Genomic DNA, 23,183 nt, shown 5'->3' on the forward strand with positions numbered 1-23,183 from the left:
GATTAAATGTAATAACGAAAATGAAGCACTTAGTAATGTCTGGTAGGGAGCCTTGGTGCTGCAGTGGTTAAGAGATCAGCTGCTAACCAAAAGGTCAGCAGTTTGAATCCACCAGCCGCTCCTTGGAAACCCTATGGGGCAGTTCTACTCTGTCCTATAGGCTCACTATGAGTCAGAATCAACTCGAGGGCAATGGGTTTGTTTTGGTTTATAATGTCTGGTACTTTATAACCGCTTAATAAACGTGGGCTATTATTACTTTTTTATATTCTGCTCCAACACCTAGTACAATCACTAACACGTAGTAGGCACTCCATAAATGATTTTAAATAAATAAAATAATAAATTAATGCTATCTCAAATAAGGTAATCATTACCTCAGAGCACCTAGTGAATAGGAAAGATTGACTAATCTAAGAAAGGAGAAAGTTTATTTCCACAGCATTTGTAAAAGCACAGTTACCTTTTGCCATTCAAACAACACCTGAAGTTGGTAAAGGCAGGTAATTTTTTTAAAGATGAGTGAACCGAGACAAGGGTAAAATGTAAGCCAAGTTACCTACAAAGAAATTCTGATGAAGGCAATTTAATAAATAGTCAAGAAGGGTTCACCTTTCCCCATCCTTTGTTTTGGAATGGCTACATAGTCATGCAGAAGATGCCCCAGGCCAGATCCGGAGACTCTGGGTGGAGTTAGGGCTCTACCAGCCAAGACACTCAGCAGGTATCTTAACCTTTCAGGTGAGCCTTAGTGTCATCACCTGTACATGGAAATGCTGTCATGGGGGTGGGATGAGGACCAAAGGCAGTGATGGATTTGAAAGTGCCATATAAACTGAAAGCATTATATGTGAGAGTGATTATCACATCATTCTCAACCCACACTCCCCCGTTCCCTGAGCTGAATTCTCACTTGTTCCAAAGAGTCTTGGAAACGTGTATATCACGAATCAGAGCAGGCCCTGCAAAGGGACTTTGCACATCAGTAACACTTGGAAGAGTTAGCAGAGTATGGTAGTTAATCGTGTGGGCTTTAGAGACCAACTGACTGGTGGATTCTGTCACTTACAAGCTGCATGGCCTTGGCCAAATTTCTGAAAATTCAACTGTCAGCTTTCTCATCTGTAAAATGGTGATAATGGATATCAGCTTCATAGGATTGTTGAGAAGATTCAATATGGTAACTGTTATGGATTGAATTGTATCCCCCAAAAACATGTGTTGTAAAGCCTAACCTCTCTATGCCTGTGGTTATAATCCCATTTGGCAGTGGGTTGTCTTTGTTATATTAATGAGGCAGGATTAGTGTAGGATATGTCTTGAGTTAATCTCTTTTGAGATATGAAGGAGATTAAACAAGCAAGAGAAGCAGAGATGGGGTAAGATGATGCCAAGACACATGGAGATCTCTAAGGAACCAGGAAGCAGAAGCTGAAGAAACAAGGACCGTCCTCCAGAGCCAACAGAGAGATAAAGCCTTTCCCTAGAGCCAGCTTTCTGAATTTGGACTTCAAGCCTCCTAAACTGTGAGAAAATGAATTTGTTTGTTAAAGCCACCCACTTGTGGTATTTTTTTACAGCATAACTAGAAAACTAAGACAGTAACATATATAAAGTATCTAGTAGATAGTAAGTACTCACTTGTTGTTGGGTGTCATCAAGTCGATTCCAGCTCACAGCGAGCTATGTGACAGAGTGGAACTGCCCTCTGAGGGTTTTCTCAGATGGAAGCTTTACAGAAGCACATTGCCAGGTCTTTCTGTTGAGGAGCAGCTAAGTGGGTTGAACCAACAACGTTTCAGTTAGCAGCCAAGTGCTTAACCGTCGCACCACCAGGGTTCCTTAAGTACTCAGTGAATGGTAGCTATTATTATCATTAAAAAAAAAAAAAAAACCCATTGCCGTCGAGTCGATTCTGACTCATAGCAACCCTATAGGTAGAACTACACCATAGGGTTTCCAAGGAGCAGCTAGTGGATTTGAATTGTCAGCTTTCTGGTTAGCAGCCATAGTTCTGTCCAAGTTCAGGGGTGGTGTAAATGGTTAACACGCTCAGCTGCTAACCGAAAGGTTGGAGGCCCAAGACCACCCGGAGGTGCCTCGGAAGAAAGACCTGCAATCTACTTCCAAAACGTCAGCCATTGAAAACCCTGTGGAGCACAGTTCTACTCTGACATGCATGGGGCTACCATGAGTCGGAATCAACTCCAAAGCAACTGGTTAGGCTCAAGGGCAACTAGTACTGGTAAAAAATATATTAGTGTCTTCATCTGTTTTTATCCTACTGTTAATATTTCTCCTCAGTAGTTACACTCCCAGACCTTTGCAACCTCCAATGACAAATCACTGCTGATCAATGTAGTCTTTTTTTTTTTTCCAAAACTTTTTTATCCAGAAGCCCTGAGCTCCATTCTCTGCAAAGACACAATTCTCTAGTGAGAGTTATCTGATTAAAAAGAAAGCTTCATTGACACACGTGAGGAACATGTTTCATAGTTCAATTATGTATACGAGACTAATGGGCACACCAGCCCAAAAGCAAAGATGAGAAGCCAGGAAGGGACAGGAAAACTGGACAAATGGAAATAGCGAACCCGGGGTAGAGAAAGGGAGAATGTTGACACATCGTGGGGGTGGCAACCAATGTCACAAAACAATTTGTGTATTAACTGTTTAATGAAAAACTAACTTGCTCTGTAAACTTTGACCTAAAGCACAATAAAAAAAAAAAAAAAAAGAAAGTTTCATTGAAGGTATTGAGAGCCACTTGCTCTCCTGTCCAACTTGTGAGATGCTTGCTGATCATGCAGGCCTGCTAAGAGCTATTACTCAGCCAGTGTAAAGCCCAAAGGCCTGTTCTTTGGCACTCATATTCTGGGGTTTGGGGGACCCGCCCCCTGGATTCCTCACATTGTAACTCATCCAGGAGGCTATTAGGTGCCCACAGGCACAAGGCAAGAGTTCTTTCAACCTCGAAGCCAACTGCACGATGACACTGAAGGTCAGAGGCACAGGAAAATTTCCCCAAGTGAGGCATACTGAGATAGTCAGGGGAATGTGAGATGGTTGTTGTAGGATCATAATTAGTGACCTACAGGGAGAGGGGTGCAGGGTTCATGCACAGACATAGATTTGACCTAGGCCATTGGTCTGTAATCCATGGGAGGGTCATGGATGTTCCGAAGGAAAAGGGGATGGCTTCTTACCTGTATTCCCGCCTTGGATTTCCCCAGAAGCCATCAGGCATTTTCCTCAGGGGCTCAGAGTATCAGGGCCAGAATTCGGGGCTTAACTTCAGCCAAATCATATCACTGATGTCAGGTGGCTGCACAGCTAAACCCAGCTTCCTCTGGCAGGCCTGTGCATATCATCCATTTAACAAGTATTTATTGAGCCCTGATTCCGTACCAGCTGCACCGTACTTCATGAAAGCCATGTCGATTAAGAACCCAGACAGAAACTTGTGAAGATCAGGCTTTCAGGATCTTGTCTACATGCACCTTGATTGCCCCAATTCTGAGGAAAAGGAAGGTTCTAGAACTAAAGTTGTTGAGCTTGAATTTAAAATGATCAAGAGCCACCAGGATTCCAGCCCTGAAATGTACATATGGGGTAAGAGAAAAGAGTTGAGAAAAAGAAAACATCAATATTATTTAAGCAAACATGGTGTGGTGTATCAGAGTTGGACGATCAAGTCACAGCCTCCTTAAACCACAATGTTCTTCTCTGGGAAATGGAAATGAACATTCCTACTTCTCAAGCTGTTGGGAGGATGAAACGACATAAAATACATAATGTGCACTTCACAGTACACATTAGATGTGGTAGGTTGTTGTTAGATGCCGTCAAGTCGTTTCTGACTCATGGCGACCCCATGTGTGCAGAGTAGAACTGTTTCATAGGGTTTTCAAGGCTGTGACATTTTGGAAGCGGATCACCAGGCCTGTCTTCCAAGGTGCCTCTGGGTGGGTTTGAACTGCCAACCTTTACGGCTAGTAGTCAAGCACTTAACCATTTGTGCCACCTGGGGACTCCATCTAGGTGCTCAATGAATGTTTCTTGCCACCAAACCGGGCGGCGAGGGGGCAATTTTTGGAAATGAAATGGGCTGCTGTAAGAAGTAGAGACTCCCTCTTCAGATGAATACTCTTGATTATTCTACAAGGAATTCTACTCTAGGTAAAATGAGCTTGAGGATTTATGATGCTGCAGCAGGGCCAGGACTAGGGTGAGGCAAGCGAGGCACCTAAGACACAAAAATTAAGGAGGCACTCACTCTCAGGGCCCTGTAAGTGCAGGGTTAGCACTTGCATGATCCTAAAAATGAGTGCCTCCTTAAATTTGCTAGATTCCTCATTCGCCTCACCCTAGTTCTGGCCCTACTTTGTAGGGATCCATAAAATAAAACAAGAGAGTTAGTGGATGGAAGGCTACCCAGAGGAACAGTCTAGAATTGACAAAGAGTATGAGGGATCCCTAGAGAACCAGACTTCCCTAGGGGCAAGGGCAGAACCAGACGGATGCTCAAGGTTCCTTCCAGCTCTAAGAATCTTGCTAGCAGAAGAGAATCATATTCAAACGCATGTGCTTCTTACATGGGCTCCTCTATCCAGGCAGCTATAACTACAGGAGATGGAACAGAAAAGGGGAAGGGTGTCCTGCTCCATAAGACCCTGGGGAGAATTGGGTTCAGGGCATGCCAACTATGACATTCTGCTCCCAGGGGTGCTTAGCAGATCATGAAGTGAAAGGAATAAATGTCAGGTACTCCCTAGCCAGCCTAAGCCCCTTATTGCAATCAAATAAAAGCAGAATTACATAGCTGGCTGGGGGAGGACAGATGTTGGCCTGAGGATGCAACTCAGGCAAAGCAGAGGCCATCAGTAGAACCCATGCACACAACAACCCCGAAACCTTCTGGTCAGAGCCAGACAGTGCCAGTCTCACTAAACCCCACCTCTTCCTAGGGGCTCTGGACACTGAGCCCTCCCCACCACCTCTCTATCCATTCCCAAGGACAGCCAGCCTACAGGCAACGAGGCAGACGAAAGCTTTCTCTCCCAAACCCCCAACCTGGACAATGGCAAATATTGGGTCAATCTAAAACTACACAGAAGCTAAAGTTAGTACAACTCAGAACGTTTATCTCATTCACATCCCCACCTCCCCCTCCCCATACTGCTGTCCTCCTCTGAATCATATAGTAGTCCAACTGTACCACCCACCCCAGATGGCGACCTCATAACTGTTTATGTACCTAATCTATTCTATCTGCTGAATGATAAACAGAGGGCAAAGGCCATTCATCAACAAGTAATTACCGATTACCTCCTACATGCCAGGGACTAAACGAGACACACACAAATTCTGTCAACATGGAGTGCTGTTTCTGGTAGGCAGCGGCATATTTACCTGTGTCTCCCCCACAATGCCTTATGCATATAGTGAACGCTTCATAAATCATAATGATCATACGATTTTAGAGCAAGAGGGCCCATAGAAATGAGACAAAACACCTCTCCACAATCTAATACTCTGACAGAAACTAGCAATCCACCCTGCTACCTTTCCCTGCTGGCTCAGACAAGGCCCTGAACCCTTCCTTCTCTGGGCAGTCACCACCAGCTGAACAGAGTCACCGCTCAAAATAAAACTGTTTGCTGCACCTGATCTAATCCAAAATTGCCATTTCACAGATGCAATGACGGAGGACTATCTAGGGAAAGAAATTAGCCCATGATCACACAGGAAGTTAGAGATAGAGTTACAACCAGCACCTGGGTTTCCCAGGTCCCATCTTAATGTTCTTTCCTCTGTTCCACAGTGGCCTTTATAATTGCGTATTAAGTAAATGCCCATGGGAATCCAGCAAAGACCTTCAAACAGCCTCTGACTAGTCGGCCGGGCACTTTCTGTACAGAATAAATGCTATTTCTTGGGAACTAACTGCCTCCCTTTCAAGGCAAAGGGGATATTCTGACCCAAATCAGAGGACAAGCTGCCTGGAAACCAAATCAGACACCCATCATTTGGACAACCCATTTCCCAAGCTTGGCCAGGCCACAATTCAATTTCACCAGAAAACAGATGAAAAATCAGGATGGAATTTTTTTTTTTTTTTTTTTGCATAAATGGATTAAAGAAGGATCTAAGTCTGAAAGTTAAGGGACTTAATCTTCCCTTAACCTTAAGACCCATCCCAGGGACACAGACAAGGGGGTCTAATCCCTGCTACTCCTTCCCTCATGGACTCAGTGTCCCATCCTCATCTCTTATAAGCACACATGTGTTCTCTTCTATCTCGCTCATTGTCCTTCCCTACTTCTCTCCTTCTCTCCCTCCCTCCCTCATACACATGCTAAACTTCTTTCAGTTATCTAGTTCTCATGCACTTCTAGGTCTTTACACACGCTGCTCTTTCTACCCAAAATGCCCTTCCTCCCCCATTTCTCCAGGCCAACTCCATACCCAACCTTCAACCTTCAAGTTTCACTGTCAAAGCCATTTTCACCACAAAGCCTCCTGGAAACCCCCACCCTTCCCCCCATGTGCATTTAGGCACCTGTCCTCTGTGCTCGGTGGATTCCCCAATTTTAGTGCTGACTACACCTCAAACACCTCTACTTTCACATTTTCCTCTTCCTAACCCCCCACCCCTCACACACACCTCCCTCACCTTCTCAATCTGTACCTCCAACTTCCTCCTCCAGCCTGTGGGTCCCTCCCCCGGGTGTCCTCCATCTCCTAGTTCCTCTTCTCCTCTCCTACCCCTCCCTTGTCCTTACTCCCCTCTCCTACCCCTGACCTCCTGGACTTCTGTGCCCGTGGTGAACCTGGCAGATGGAATCTGTCAGGGGGACCTTCTCTGCTAGTCCAGAGTGGCTCTCAGGGTGCGCTGCTGTGTGGGGTGTAATTTAAATTGTTTCTACCTAGTCTCATTGCCAATCTCAGCTCATTTGAAATTCAGATTGACAGCTCCATGTTGATTCCCTATTTCCAATTGACGCTGCAACTGGAGAGTGAGAACCTGAGCATTGATCTGGCCTCTCCTCTAACAAATCCCTAAAAAGCAGGTTGGCTTATTGGAGAGAAATCTTGAGACGAAGAGGGGAGAACCAAGACACAAATATAGAGGCAATATAGTAGACATATCATAGAATGATGGTTTAGGTCTGCAAAGACACTTATAGATTATTCTGATCCCCTCATTTTCTAGCTTGGGAAACTGAAAATCAAAAAATCAGAAATGACTCACCAAAGATCACACAGTCCCCACTTCACTACATCACCCAGGCTCCAAGCTCTCTGTTGAACTGTCATTCCTGGGCCTTCCCATCATCTCTGTCATTAGCAGTCACAACAGAGGTCCTTTCTTTTTATTTTTAATTAATTATTTTTTGGTGAAAATATACAAAACAAAACATACACCACTTCAACAATTTCTGCATGTACAGTACAGTGACATGGGTTACATTCTTCAAGTTGTATCACCTTCGTCAAAGCATTTTTCATCATCATTAACACAAATTCAATACCCCCCAAGCTTCTCATTTACCTTTTTGAGTTGCTGTTGTCAATTTGATCACATATAGATAATTCTTTAAAAGAGTATACAGGTACTCCTGACACGACGGGGTTCTGTTCCGATGACTCTGTCGTAAATCGACTCTGACGTAAGTCAAATACTTTATATTTTTTTTTAATTTTCATTATTATTACATTTCATTATCAGTATCTTTATGTAGCCAATCTTTACTTGTCTTTGGGGGTTGAAAATATTATATACAAACATCTGTGAGTAAAATCTGAGAATGATAACATCAGAAAATTATGCACTGCAACATCGTATGTAGTACATATCACTAATACTAACCCAAAACCAAACCTGTTGCTGTGGAGTGGATTCCAACTCACAGAAACCCTATAGGACAGAGTACAACTGACCCATAGGGTTTCCAAGGAGCGGCTGGTGGATTTGAACTGTTGACCTTTTGGTTAGCAGCCAAACTCTTAACCACTGCACCAAGACGTACCAAAAAAAAAAAGATGGTCATTTGTGCGGTTGTCCTAAGAGCAGTTGTCGTAACTCAAATCCGTTGTATATCAGAGATTACCTGTAGTGCTTAATGCAGACATTCTTTTCTAATTAGGCTAAACTACTATTTGATTCAAAGATGACTTCAGGGGATAGTTTTGGTTCAAGGTTTAAAGATCTCCTCAGGGCAATAGTTTGGGGGTGAGGGGTCATCAAGCCGGACCTCAATGGCTCCAGAAAGTCTGGATTCCACAAGAATTGGAAATTCTACAACACAGGTCCTTTAAATACCAAAATTTCCTAGTGTGACAAATCCCCTGACTAAAAAGGTGAGCATTTAAAGCCCTGTCCATTCAACACATCTATCATCATAAGCTTTCTCCACGAGGGACAGAAAACTTGGTCCCAGAAGACCTCACTGGCTTTCTGAAAATTTACTATTAATCAAATTCGTCTAAACTGAATCTGATTCACTGATTACATGTCAGTAATCCCTGAGACAATTTGCTTCATTTCCAAATATTCTTCTAGGGTCAGCAAATCCTAACATTTGAGTGTCCTGTTTCTCAGATTCCTTCCCAGCTTCTCCACCCAGTAGCTCACTGTCTATAAACAAATGCTTATGTTCACAGGGGTAGTCATTCTGGAAGCCAGGACTCCTTCATGCATATTCACTCTGCACAGATGTACAAGAGCCTAGATTTACTATAAGGGGCCCTTGAAATAATCAGGTACAAAATGTACTGTCTAAATATAGAGAGAAATGTATAATAATTATCATAAGGGGAGGGGAGACCATGTCTATTTTACCATTAAAATGGAGCTTCTGTATTTGGAAAAAAACTGAGGAACTACTCAACTAGGGCAGTAAGGGATAGGAGATGATTTTAGGTTGTTCACACACAACAATGAAGCAAGAGTAAGTTATGTTCTTTTCAATTCTATTTCAATTTTTCTTGTTATCTCAAGAAGAAAGTCTCGGTTAGGTATTAATATGTCTCTAAAGGTTAATTCACTCAGCTGCTAACTCAAAGGCTAGAGTTTGAGTCCGCTCAGAGGTGCCTTCGAAGAAAGGCCCAGAGATCTACTTCCGAAAAATCAGCCACTGAGAATCTCATGGAGCACAGTTCTACTCTGACACACGTGGGGCTGCCATGAGTCAGAGGTGACTGGATGGCAACTGGTGGAAACACTTCCTGATCTTCCTTTGTAACTTAGGGCAGGCCTCAGGCTTAGCGCATGGGCGAGCAGCAACGTATAACTAGAATTATGAACTCTTCACTTTTTGGGTTATTTTCATTGTATTCATTATTATGGTTACTTTCTCTTATGGCAAGTAATACTAGTTTTTCATTTGTGGATAGTGATATGAAGTTTCCTTTTTAAAAAAAGTTTAAGTTTAAAAGAAGTGAGGCAATATAGTGAAAGATATCAAGTGAATGATAGTAGAGGTTGTATGCAAGCAGGGCAAAAACTGAGTGACACCCAGGAAACCACTCTTACGTGGTACATGGGAAGGGCTAGACAAGAGAATCATCCCAAATTTTCAGAAAATTCTGCTGTGACTCACTTGACAAAACAAAGGATCACTTGGTAATTCACAGTGATTTCTTCTTCATTTCTTGGTGTGAAGGGATCCTTGGTGGCGCACTGGTTAAGTGTTCGGCTGCTAACTGAAAGGTTGGCAGTTTGAACCCACTAGCTACTCCTTGGAAGAAAGCTATGACAATCTGCTTCCATCAAGGTTTACAGCCTTGGAAACCCTGTGGGACAGTTCTACTCTGTCCTATAGAGTCGCCATGAGTTGGAATCGGCTAGACGGCAGTGGGTTTGGGTGTGGTTTTGGTCTTAGTGTGGTAAATTCAGAGGTATGTATATCAGGATTTCTGGAAGTCAGACACGTTTTTATTTTCTTGAACGTAACAGGACACAACAAGATTCAAAAACAAATAGTAATAATAGCAACCATCATGATTTATACTCTTCACAATTTACAAAAGATTTTCCCAGACACCGTTGCAGTTAGATGAGACCACTCATGAAAATTTGAGTTCCACACCCTCTCTCGTTAAAGTGCTGTGTGGCCTGAGGCCAATTACTGAACTTCTTAGAGTCTTCATTCCCTGCAGTCCAGTTCCCAGTGCCAGGGCGTTAGTGAGCCAATGGCCAGGTGACCAGACTGCAAATACCTTGCTGCATCTAGATGTGTGAACTCGAACAGCCAGGTGACTCTCCCAAAGGGGAGAGTTCAGATATTGAATAGCACGTTATGCTAATGGAAAATGGTATAGGATAATTTGGGGCGAATTCACTCTCCCACTATACGCTCTAATAGGATTCAGGCCTATGAAAGAGACCTAAGGGCCAAGAGATAGCTTGTGCTCTAGTAATGCTAAGAGGGAGTACTATGTTCCCAAATCTGATTATCTGAGAGGAGGGGCTGGAGGGAGAGCAGAAGCTTATGAAAGCTTCATAACAGCCACTCCTAGAGAGGTTCTAGAAGTGACTTCTAGTAGCAGAAAAGCCGTAAATCACCAGTTGGTGCCTCTAGTGCCCTTTGCTCCCACCAGAGCCGCGGAGCAGCCATGAGCCTGGTGCTGAATGGAGAAAAGGCTGGGACAATGGTGCTAACTGTGAGTGTGGAAGGCAGTTGGCAGGGCTTCCCAGACATGTGGGACCCATGGCCCAGCTGGAAGCAGCAACAGGGTTAGAGGTAGCCCTCAAACGGGCGCTGAATTTCTTGAAACACATGCATGCACACACGCACACATGGCAAGAAGAGAACAATCTATTGAACGCCTGCTATGTTTCGAGAGCCATCCTAAGTATTTTTTATATGTGTTATCTCAGTAACTCCTTGTGAAAAACTCATCTGACAGATAAGAAAACTAAAGCCAAGAGAGGTTAAGTAACTTTCCCAAGGTCACACAGCCAGTGAATGACTAACACAGAATTGATTCCAAATCATCTGTTCTTTTCACTCTTCACACTATTCTATATTACATCCCATAGTACCTTTTAGAAACACATAAATGCAATATATACATCACATACATATATCCATAAAGGCATTTTATGCATTCACACACAAAATGCCCATCCTAAATGCCACACTTATCAATGTACTTCCACATGAGGAGAGGCATTCACATTTCTATACATACAGATCTATGTAATACAACCCACTCTATATACAAACATCCCATGCACACCCTAATTCCAGCACACATCCATACACAACCATCCATCCTACACGTAACACATACATACACATCACACCTAGAAAACTACCCACCTCACACAAACTCACAAATTTCCATAGTGACAGACATAAAAACAGTAAAATGCATTTGTCCTTCAGTCGAAACCAGCTCTTCAAGATATGAACAAGAGCTCTTTAGATTAGAATGAGAATGTCTAAACAATCCTAGAATACCTTCTGAATCTTCAAAAGAACACCAAATTGCTTTCAGTAGTTTTCATTGCTGGGTATTTTATAATAGTCTGATTATTTTAAGATTGTTAATCGATATATAAAGTCTGCATGAACTTCTTACTAACCAGGACATTTTATTAATCAAAGTAGCCTATTATTCATTCATTCATTCACTGTGTAACAATTGAGCACCAATTATGTCTGAGATACCTGGCAGGCACAGTGGGTCTGAAAAAAAAACAAACAAAAAATAAATAAAACCACCATGATTTCTGCTGTTAAAATACAAACACAAGTAACTACATTTCAAGATAGCATGGGCCATGACTGCAAGTGGCAGGACCTGGTGAGCAAGGGAATGCAAGAGGAGAGAGGGACAAGGAGACAAGCTGGCTCTGAGGTTCCCAGTCCTAGAGAATGGAGAAATGTCAATGCTGCCTGTGGAAACCATGATCTGGAGAAGCAAGTTTGGGAAGGAAGCTGTTGCATTCTTTTTGAGAGCTGAATTTAAGGCACAGGTGGAACATTTAAAGGACATACCCTGTAGGTGTTTGCAAATGAGGAAAGGGGTGTCATGGATTGAACTGTGTCCCCCAAAAATATGTGTCAACTTGGCTAGGCCATAATTCCCAGTATTGTGTGATTGTCCACCATTTTGTAATCTGATGTGATTTTCCTATGTGTTGTCAATCCTACCTCTATGATGTTAATGACACAAGACTCAATCTACAAGATTAAGTTGTGTTTTAGGTCAATCTCTTTTGAGATATAAAAGAGATAAGCGAGCAGCAAGACATGGGGACCTCATACGACCAAGAAAGTAGTGTCAGGAGCAGAACACGTCCTTTGGACCTGGGATCCTGCTGAGAAGCTCCTAGACCAGAGGAAAATTGATGACAAGTACCTTCTTCCAGAGCCAACAAACAGAGAAAGCCTTTCCCTGGAGCTGGCACCCTGAATTTGGACTTCTAGCATACTAAACTCTGAGAGAATAAACTTCTGTTTGTAAAGCCATCCACTTGTGCTATTTCTGTTATAACAGCACTAGATAATTAAGACAAGGGGTTTTAAGGAAGAGGCCAGGGTGGAGACGGAGATTTGAGAGTCATCCATTAGATGTTATCACTTAAAAAGTTAGAGCTGAGTCATAAAACTTGTAAGCGGCCATCAAAGATACTCCACTGGTCTCACTCTGTCTGGAGCAAGGGAGAAGGAAGAAAACCAAAGACACAAAGGGAAAGATTAGTCCGAAAGACTAATGGACCACAACTACCACAGCCTCCACCAGCTGGAGTCCAGCACAACTAGTTGGTGCCCAGCCACCACCACTGACTGCTCAAACAGGGATCACAATAGCGGGTCCCGAACAGAGCTGGAGAAAAAAGTAAAACAAAACTCTAACCCACAAAAAAGTCCAGACTTACTGGCCTGACAGAGACTGTAGAAACCCCGAGAGTATGGCCCCCGGCCACCCCTTCAGCTCAGTAATGAAGTCACTCCTGAGGTACACCCTTCAGCCAAAGATTAACAGGCCCATAAAACAAAATGAGACTAAAGGGGCACACCAGCCCAGGGGCAAGGATTAGAAGGCAGGAAGGGACAGGAAAGCTGATAATATGGAACCCAAGTTCCAGAAGGAAGAGTGGTGACATGTCGTGGGGCTGGTAACCAATGTCCCAAACAATATGTGTACTAATTGTTTAATAAGAAGCTAGTTTGTTCTGTAAACCTTCATCTAAAGTACAATAATAAAAAATTAAAAACCAAAGATTAAAAAAAAGTTACAGCTGAGGATCAACAAAGTGTGGTATATGCATTGTTCTTGTTGGGTGCCGTGGAGTGGATTCCGTCTCATAACAACTCCATGTGACTAAGCAGAACTGCCCCATACGGTTTTCTAGGCTGTGATCTTTACATGAGCTGATCACCAGATCTTTCTCTCATGGAGCCACTGGGTGGGTTCAAATCACCAACTTTTTTTTTTTTATTGTACTTCAGGTGAAGGCTTACAGAACAAATAGTTTCTCATGAAACAGTAGTACACATATTGTTTTATGACATTGGTTAACAACCCCACAACATGTCAACCCTCTCCCTTCTCGACCTTTTTTTTTTGGTGAAAATATACATAGCCAAAGATACACCATTTCAAAAATTTCTACATGCACAGTTCAGTGACATCAACTACGCTCTTCCAATTGTGCTGCTATTCTCACTTTAGATGAAGGCTTACAGAACAAAATAGTTTCTCATTTAACAGTTACTACAAATGTTGCCCTATGACAATGGTTAACAATCTCACAACATATCAACAATATCCTTACTTATCCTTGGGTTCCCTATCACCAGCTTCCTTGTCCCCTTCTGCCTTCTGGCCCTTGTCACTAGACTACAGTACCTCATTAGTCCCATTTGGTTTTACGGGGCTGTCCACTCCCAGGATGAACAGTGAACCTCGGAGGTAACTTCACCACTGAGCTAAAAGGGTCAAATCACCTTTTTAATTAGCAGCTCAACACTTAACCACTGAACCACGAGGGATCCTTGGTTCATGCATACAATGGAAGATTACTCAGCCATAAAGAGAAATGCAGTGGTGGATGCTCTGGTTCCAAGAACAGACAAGATAGAAGACGAGTAAAAGAAGAAGGCAACCTTATGGAAGTTCACCTACAGTGGGGTGGACCTCAACCAGCTGGTGGACATGTCCTAGGAGCGACTGATGCAGCTGCGAGCATATGGCAGCGAAGGCAGCTAAATCACAGCCAGCGCTGGAAGCAGCAGTGCTGAGGGAGGGTCTGTGCAAGGCCAAGAAGAAGGCACCACCCACGAAGAAGCTGGAGGTATGAAAACACACCAGTACAATGTGGTCATCCTGCCAGAGGTGGTGGGCAGCATGGCGGGTGCCTGCAACAGCAAGACCATCAACCAGGTGTAGATCCAACCCCAGATGATCGGCTACTACTTGGGTAAATTCCCACGACCAGCCTGGCATCGGGGCCACCCACTGGTCTCGCTTCATCTTCCCTGCTGGCCAATAAAGTCTCAGACTTCTGTGGTCCTGAGGAAAAACAAATAGAAGAATATATATATATATATATATATATATATGTATATATATATGTGAGAAATGAAGTCCTGATACATGCTGCAGTGTGCATGAACCTTGAAAACACCATCCTGAGTGAAATAAATCAGACACAAAAGGACAAATATTGTATTGATCCCACTTATATGAAATATCTAGAATAGGCAAGTGAATATAAACCTAAGCTGTTAGTGGTTACCAGGGGTGAGTGAGAGGGAGGGGGAAAGGGCGACTTGTTGCTTAGGGGGACAATGAGCTTCTGTTAAGGGTGATGCAGTGGTATCACCAGGGGTGTAGGGGTGAGGACCTCACCCCCTGACACAGTCAGAGGGGGTGACACCAAAATGACCCCAGAGTCTGTGGTGGTGGCTGCAGCAGCGACAGGTAGGCCAGCATCAATGGGCAAGGAGCCACCAAGACAGCTGTGTCACTATAGGGTTGGTGTCACCTGTTGTTGCCTGGTGCAATAACTCATCACCCAGTCACCCACCAGTAAGAAGAGAGGAGCTGCGGGGAGCTACAGGGGTGGGATCAGAAAGGGCGGACCATTTGGTGCAGCACTCACCCCTGTGGGGGGCGGTGGGGCAGGTGGGGTTGGGTTGCACTGCCCACAGTGGTGGGAGGGGGTCACTGGCTGCCCCGCTCAACCGGGGTGGTGGTGGGGGGAATGATACCATGAGTTACCCCACTGGGTGACACCAACCCTAGTGACACCACCGAGGTGATGGAAAAAATTCGAAAACAAATAACAGTGACTGTTATACAACATAATGAACACAATAAACATCACTGAATTGTACATGCGAAAAATGTTGAAATGGCAAGTGTTTACCACAATCAAAAAAAAAAAAAAGTTACAGGAGTCTCTGGTTGATGACAATGGTTAAGCAATTGGCTGCTAACCCAAAAGGCTGGTGGTTTGAACCTTCCCAGAAGCACCTCAGAAGAAAGGCCTGGCAATCTGCATCCAAAAGGTCACAGCCATGAAAACCCTATGGAACACAGTTCTACTCTGTAATGTGTGGAGTCACCATGAGTCAGACTGACTCCACGACAACTGGTTTATGCATACCATTAAAAAATTTTTTTAAAGAAAATTAATGACTAACCTTGGAAAGAGGTTTAATGACAGTCACAGCATGAAATTAATCCATCAGAGAAAAGTTTAAGGAAGTTTAAGATCAAAGAAGGAGAAGGCAGCAAAGAACAAGAGGGGTTGAGTAAAAATCCTCGGAGAACACCATGTCCTATTGGACTAGGTAGCAGAAGCTTCCATCATACACAAGCACACCCACATCTCTTCATACATGCGCTTCCTCCAACATACCAGCCTACAAGCACACATGACTAGGAATGATTTCAGGACTAGAAAAGCTCAGTTGCCCAAAGCAACCCAAATAACTGGTTCCTGGAAGCTCTTAACCCTTGAGCTTCCAACATGAACTCTAACTGAATCTGTACACCTTAGAGAGTTTGGGGTGGGGGTGGGGTATCTCACTGCCCCTGTTCTTAGACATCACTAATTCATACTGTGTGGTCTGAATGAGGAACTGAAACCACTTTGTTGGGGCAGGGGCAGGTGGGCGGGGGTGTGAGTGGCAGAAAAAGTGTGAAGCATCCCCAGCCATTTCATTTCAAATCATCCAACTCTGGATACACTGAAGCAGGCCACCACTCTGGGATTTACTCTAGGACCTAGGTCTGACCTTTCCTTTTGTCAAAACTCCGTTTTCCCAACTGACCATTTTCTGAGGTATATGTTTCATAAGGAAACCTGGTGGCATAGTGGTTAAGAGCTACAGCTGCTGACCTAAAGGTGGGCAGTTCAGATCCACCAGGTGCTCCTTGGAAACCCTATGGGGCAGTTCTACTCTGTCCTATAGGGTCACCATGAGTCGGAATCGGCAACGGGTTTGGTTTTTGGTTTTATGTTTCATAAGATAGTCGTCCTAGGATATTCTAGGCATATTAGCTTGTTAAAGCTTGTGAAAATCTTGCAGTAAAGATGCCTGATTAAATCTGTCTTCCCCCATGCATTTGACTTTGGCAACTTTTTCTTGTAAAATTAGTGACTTCTATTCTGCAGAGAACCCTCGGGAAAAGGCTGGACTATTTGGTTTCTAAGGTCCTTTCTGGCTATGATGTTCCATGGATGTGTGAGAGTGCAGACACCAAAAATACAGGGCTGGACCTACTGGAAAATTAACTTTCCATCTGCTCTTCCAGGGAAACCGAGGAGCCAAGTGGGATTGTTCAAAGCCCCAGGGATGCAGCCTTAAAATCGTCAGGGGCTTCTCATCATCAGTCAGACCCTCAGCTGTCTGCCAGGGTCCCACATTGGCTGATGTTTGGGCTGAGCAAACAATTTAGTCTGGGCTTGCCTCATTAAGGACCTGTATTCCCCATGCTTAGGCTAAGAACACTCTGGTGGTTTCTACAGGGGCTGGTCACAGCACGTGGAATGGCCATCATTAACCCTTTGCTTTCCTCTCTCCCTTTTTAGCCTTGCTGCTTCTAAGGAGGCTGACGCTGCCCGCTCCGCACCCAAGCCTATGTCACCCTCCGATTTCCTGGATAAGCTAATGGGGAGAACCTCTGGATATGATGCCAGGATCAGGCCCAATTTTAAAGGTAGAGAAAACTTTCTTTTCAGACTCCCAGGGATATGTGCTCCTAGATTATAGAAGCAAACAGTGTGTGATAGTGAATACATGGTATAAATCCCATGACGCATTTCCTCTACTCAAGGCAGACAGTGTTAATCAAATCTTCCTTCTCTCCCACTGAGCCCAGACAAAGCCTCAGAGAATCCAATTCAACAGGACCCCAGGTTGCCAGGAGTCAGCATATTAATTAAGGCCTATTTGCTATCCCTGAGTTGGGGCAGTGGTGGTTCAGTAGGAGAATTCTCCCCTTCCATGTGGGAGACCAGGGTTCGATTCCCAGTCAATGCACCTCATGTGTAGCCACCACCCATCTGTCCGTGGAAGCTTGCATGTTGCTATGTTGCTATGATGCTGAGCAGGTTTTAGCGGAGCTTCCAGACTAAGTGGGCTAGGAAAAAAGGCCTGGCAATCTGCTTTAAAAATATCAGCCAATTACAGGCAGTCCCCGGATTACGAACATCCAATTTAAGTACAACCCATAGTTATGAACCAACTCCCACAAATCTATTATATTAAAAATTTGAGGTACATACAATGGTTCATAATTAACAGGCACTACTTTACAACGCTCCTCAAAATATTATTATTACTGTATTATTATGTCAAAGATGTTTTAGTATATATGGAAGTGTTTCTTTAATGTTTTTTATACATAGAAAGGTAGCCAAAACCAAACCCACTGCTGTCGATTCTGACTCATAGTGACCATATAGCACAGAGTAGAACTGCCCTATAGGGTTTCAAAGGCTGTAAATCTTTACAGAAGCAGACTGCCACATATTTCTCCTGTGGAGCAGCTGGTGGGTTCAAACCGCCAACCTTTTGGTTAGCAGATGAGCGCTTTAACAACTGTGCCACTAGGGCTCACTTATAGAAAAGTATGATATATACTGTATATTAAGACAAACATTTGACTAATTGACGTAAGAAACAAACTGTACCTAACTGTTCTGACTCATACAAATTCGACTTAGCAACAGATTTAGGAGCGGAACTTGTTCGTAATCCAGGGACTGCCTATAAAACCGTATTGATTACAACAGTCTGGTCCCCAACTGATCGTGTTGACACAGGACTGGGCAGCATTTTGTTCCGTTGGTCATGGGGTTGATAGCAGCTAGCAACAGCTATCCCTGGAATAATGGAGAGAAGGATAAACTTGGAATGTGGAGAAATGGTTTCAACTTTTGACTCAAGCACAAACTTACTCTCTGACCTTGGATAAGCCTCTTTCTTTCTCTGGGCCTCAGTTTCCTCATGGCTGCAGTGATGGGGTCAGCTATATCTGTGGTTTTTAAACTATGCTTCACGGAGCTCTAGGGCATAGTGAACAGGCCCACACCTGCTTCTCTCCAAGCAGCTCCACTTTTATTTGTTTTAGATAAACGATTTCCAACTAAAACTCATCTGCTGAGAGGTCCCCGTGGACTAACAAATAATTTTGAAACTTTCTAGCCTAAATAAGAGTTACAATTTCAAATGCCTATGGGGATTGGGTAGGGAATTTAAATGAGTAAGACAATAGAGAGTGGTGGAGACTATGGATAAAGAGGTACAGGCCCTCTAAAGAAGACAGCCTCCCTTTAGCCCTAGCCTGAGGTTACCCTACAGGAATGCAGGCAGGATGTTGCCAGATCATCCAGTAGTCTAAAAAGAATCAAGATTGTACATGAAACTTCCTGATTCTTAAAACATATAAAGTCAAACAAGCCAGATATGCCCTGTGTGTAGCCAATTTGTAATCTCTAGTCTAAGTGATCCGAGAAAGTTCTTTTAGTTCTCATAATCATGTGAGATCTTAATGTCTATCATAATAAGGGAACCAAAAAGCTGCTGCTGTCAAGATGATTCCAACTCATGGCAATCCCAGGTATTACACAATAGAACTTGGCTTGAATCTTTACGGAAGCAGTTCGTCAGGCCTTTCTTCTATGGTACTACTGGGTGGGTTCAAATCACCAACCTTTTGATTAGCAGCCGAGTGCAAACCACTTGCGCCACCCAGGGACCTAAGAAGGGAACCAAAACAAAACAAAACCAAACCCATTGCTGTCAAATCGATTCCGACACATAGTGACCCTATAGTACAGAGTAGAACTGCCCCATAAGGTTTCCAAGGAGCAGCTGGTGGATTCAAACTGCCGACCTTTTGGTTAGCAGCTAAGCTCTTCAGCCAAACTCATAAGCACTGTGAAAGGAACAGTTTCCTTTACTCATTGATGCTTTAGGATGTTGTCACCACCTCAAATTTCTGAGCAGAATTCTGCAGCTACAGTCTTAAGAACTTTCTTCGGGGCCTATGAGCTCTGATCTTCCTTCTAGCACTTCTGCAAAAATTTTAGTGCAAGAACCCACAGTCAGCCTCCTAAGCAATTCTTGATTCCAGATGCCCTTCTTCACTGTTGCTTTTTGCCCTAGTCCAAGACCAAATAAGGGATGTGACAGATGGTAAAGCTTCCTAATATTTACTCACTTTGCCCCCATTCTTCAAGTCTCCTTCTCAGAGTGCTCCGTCCACACGCATCTCTTCAAATAGAAAAGGATCTGAGGCGCACTGAGGCTGTGTTTGGGCCTACTGCTTACCCCTGTTTACCTCGAGGCTCCTCCACTCCCCAAGCACCTGGCTCCTGAGCTGTATCTCCCAGCATTGTTAGCATAACCCTGGTTCCCCCAGGACTGACAAGTCAGAACCAAGGTTGCTATCAGAGCGCACTTGGCCCAAGCCTCTTCCCCAGGCTCACAATCTCAAATACCCAGAGGGGCCAGGTGGGTATTGTACACGAATGAAGCAGGATGGGCATAAGAAAAGAAAGCAAGAAAGCACAGGGCTACCCTAAGAACAGCCATTTCTTAGTTCCTGCCTATGGCCGCCAGGTAGAAGTGCAAGCCCTGGGCTGCCAGGCCTTCCAAGATAAGACTTAAATCTTGGGTTTTATGTGAAATCTTCCAAATCAGCAGCTAAATTAAACCTTTTTAAAACACTGTGGACCACATCAAACTTGTCCAAGAACTGGTTAAGTCCCATGGCCATGAGGTTGCGCCCACTGCCCCTGACTGTTTTCAGGACCAGCCCACCGTGCCCCCTGGTGGTTTCTCTTGAGATGCCAGCCTGAGGAGAAGCCTACGACTCGTTTGATGACTGTGCATACAGCCAGGGTTCCTGTGTTAGTTACCTTGTGTGCATAGCTCTGTGTTTGGCACATAGAAGGCCCTCAATAAACCTTTCATAAATGAATGAACAAGTAAACAAAAGAATAGGGCTTAGAGTGGTTAAGTGATTTCCCCAAGTCGTATGGCAGTGATTAAGAGCTCCGTGGCTAAACAAAAGGTCAGCAATTCGAATCTACCAGCCCCTCCTTGGAAACCCTGTGAGGCAGTTCTACTCTGTCCTATCGGGTCGCTATGAGTCAGAATCGACTCAGTGGCAACGGGTTTGGGTTTTTTGTTTTTGTTTTTGTTTTTTTTTTATTATTCATATAACACTAGTGATTTATTTATTTACGTACTTAGCAGTGGAAATTCTTAATACATAAAAATTTACCCAGACTATAAAATCATGGAATTAGGGCGTTTGCCCTCCTCTTGCTCAGAACCTGACTCAAGACACTTGAGCCCGAAATCCACAGGATTAGATCATCTCTTAGGTCTCTCCCAACCCCATGTTGGCTTTAATCTCTTCAGCTCACTCCCAACTCAGTGCGAGGTGCAGCTTCCTAGAGCCCCACCCCAGGCGCTGGGAAGCAAGACTTCTCTCCCGTCCCCTGTGGTGAAGGCTGAAAGGCTGGCCTGCAGGGACCTCTTAGGCCCCTGCCTCCCACCCCAGTCCCTTTTGCACTTCCACCCAGGCAGGAACAAGATTCCCCAAAGCCCCATACAAACCTCAGAGCTCCTGAAAAGGCCATGCAGATGAGGCCCCACGGTCACCCTAACACAATAGGAAGAGGCCTGCATTGTTTGGAAGCTCCACTGAGTGATTAATCACTCAACAGCTCCTTAAAGCACCAGAAATTTTCCCTGCTCCTGACTCTCCCGAAGACAGGGTGGCCAGGGACAGCAGGGACCATCTGCAGAGCACAATGGCAATGCAAATCATAATGGGGAAGTAAAGAGCATGAAAACTGGATTCTAGTCCTCCCTCTGCTCACCTGATATGTGTGACCCTGAATAAATCCCATCATGTATCTGGGCCTCTTTCTGCATCTGTAAAATGATTCAGTAGGATTAGGCCCTTCGGCTCTAATAGTCCGTGTTTTTCTTGTAAGACTTTGTGTATTATAATGGCTCCCAGGATCAGGGGCACAGCCCAGTGCAAACACATACACAAAGGCAAAATTAAACTTTAATATTTAATGACATATATACATTATCCTGCTGCCAAAGGCAGCCAGATAGTAATTTTCTCGAGGATAATTTAATTTCAGATTTATTTCAATGAACCGCACCTCCTCATGGGGTCCTTTTGGCTGGCTCCCTCTCATACACATAAATCAGGATCTAATTTATATGGGAGTCACAGCGCCAGACACTTGCAGGCCCTGGGTGGGAACTCTGTGTACGTCATTTCAAGGAGCAGATAGTAACTCTTCGGGGGCATTTTAATAGTATGAGTCTAAATGAAAAACAACCTGGATCTGAGTCTAAATAAGGAGAAGAAAAAAGGAGGGGCCTTTGTTTAGGTAGAAGTGACAAAGAGGCAGATTTCGGCCCAGCAGAAGGATAAAAATGTTTAAAAGACAGAGCTATCCAACTATGGAAAGGGCTGCTCAGGACATAATGAGTTTGCCACTGCTGGAGGTGTTCAAGCACTCAGCCATGAAGGGGTAGCTGATCTATAGCAGGAATTCCCAAACCTAGCTGTGCTTGAGAATCACCCAGGTACCTTGTTAAACAACAGATTCTGGGCCCATCCTCAGAGATTTGGGTTCACCGGGTGTGGGGTTGGACGAAGGAATGCCCAGTTTAACAAGTTCCCCAGGTGATTCTATAGCAGATCAGCATTTGGGAAGCAATTGATTAGGTGACCTTTAAAAAATCCTCCAGACATGATATCCAATAACCTTGAAATTCAAATGGATGGCATCCATAGGGGAATCCAAAACATCTGAGCTGAGAGTTACCGCTCAGATCAAGAGCTACTTGCCCTCCAGATTAATGGGGGAAATTGAGACCCAGAAAGAAGAAGCGGTGTGCCTGAGTCAAATAGCCAGTGAGTTCTGGAGTTTTGTCTAAAACCCAAAAGTCTTGATACTCCTTGGAGGGAAAGCCTGGATTCTCATTCTAATACTGGGCCCCCTACTCTATATCAAGATTTCTGAAAAGCAGGAAATCTTGACTGAGTTTGGGTAAAATGCTTAGGCTACTATTTCAAGAGGGACAGGCAGGACTGGTACTCAGGCACACAAGGATATCTACTTCCTGCTTTCCACAATCAGAAAACTTGTGTTCAAGTTCTGGCTCTACCACTTATGAGCTCAGTGAGCCAGGGTGAGATGCGAAAACTCTCAGTGCTTCTTCAACAAGGGCCTAAAGTCCATCAAATGGGGAAAAGACAGTCTTTTTAACAAATGGTGCTGGCAAAACTGGATATCCATCTGCAAAAAAAATGAAACAGGACCCACACCTCACACTGTATACAAAAACTACTTCAAAATGGATCAAAGACCTGACTATAAAGCCTAAAACTATAAAGTTCATAGAAGAAAAAATAGGACCAACACTACAGGCCTTAATACACGGCATTAACAGGGTGCAAACCATAACCATCAACACACAAACCCCAATAGATAAGCTAGATAACTGGGATCTTCTAAAAATCAAACACTTATGCTCTTCAAAAGACTTCACCAAAAGAGTCAAAAGAGAACCTACAGACTGCGAAAAATTTTTTGGTCAGTACAAGTCACACAAGGTCTAATCTCCATAATCTACAAGAAAATCCAACACCTCTACAACAAAAAG

General features: G+C 43.9%; 1 protein-coding gene and 1 pseudogene across 3 annotated transcripts in view; both read left to right on the forward strand.

Moving 5' to 3' along the window:
- The window catches only part of GLRA1 (glycine receptor alpha 1), a 105,708-nt gene that overhangs the window by 31,717 nt on the left and 50,808 nt on the right, over positions 1 to 23,183 (forward strand). For 2 of the 3 annotated variants that reach the window (XM_004371287.1, XM_004371286.1), the window contains exon 2: positions 17,063 to 17,190. The exons of the other annotated variant lie outside the window; for it this stretch is intronic. In XM_004371287.1, coding sequence (XP_004371344.1) covers positions 17,063 to 17,190 — 128 coding nt within the window. The remainder of the gene's footprint in view (positions 1 to 17,062; positions 17,191 to 23,183) is intronic. 3 annotated transcript variants of the gene reach the window in all.
- Positions 11,788 to 14,512, forward strand: LOC111819534 (40S ribosomal protein S15 pseudogene; annotated as a pseudogene).

Source organism: Trichechus manatus, unplaced genomic scaffold, assembly GCF_000243295.1.
Source record: "Trichechus manatus latirostris isolate Lorelei unplaced genomic scaffold, TriManLat1.0 scaffold00011, whole genome shotgun sequence".
In the NCBI taxonomy this organism is placed as follows: domain Eukaryota; kingdom Metazoa; phylum Chordata; class Mammalia; order Sirenia; family Trichechidae; genus Trichechus; species Trichechus manatus.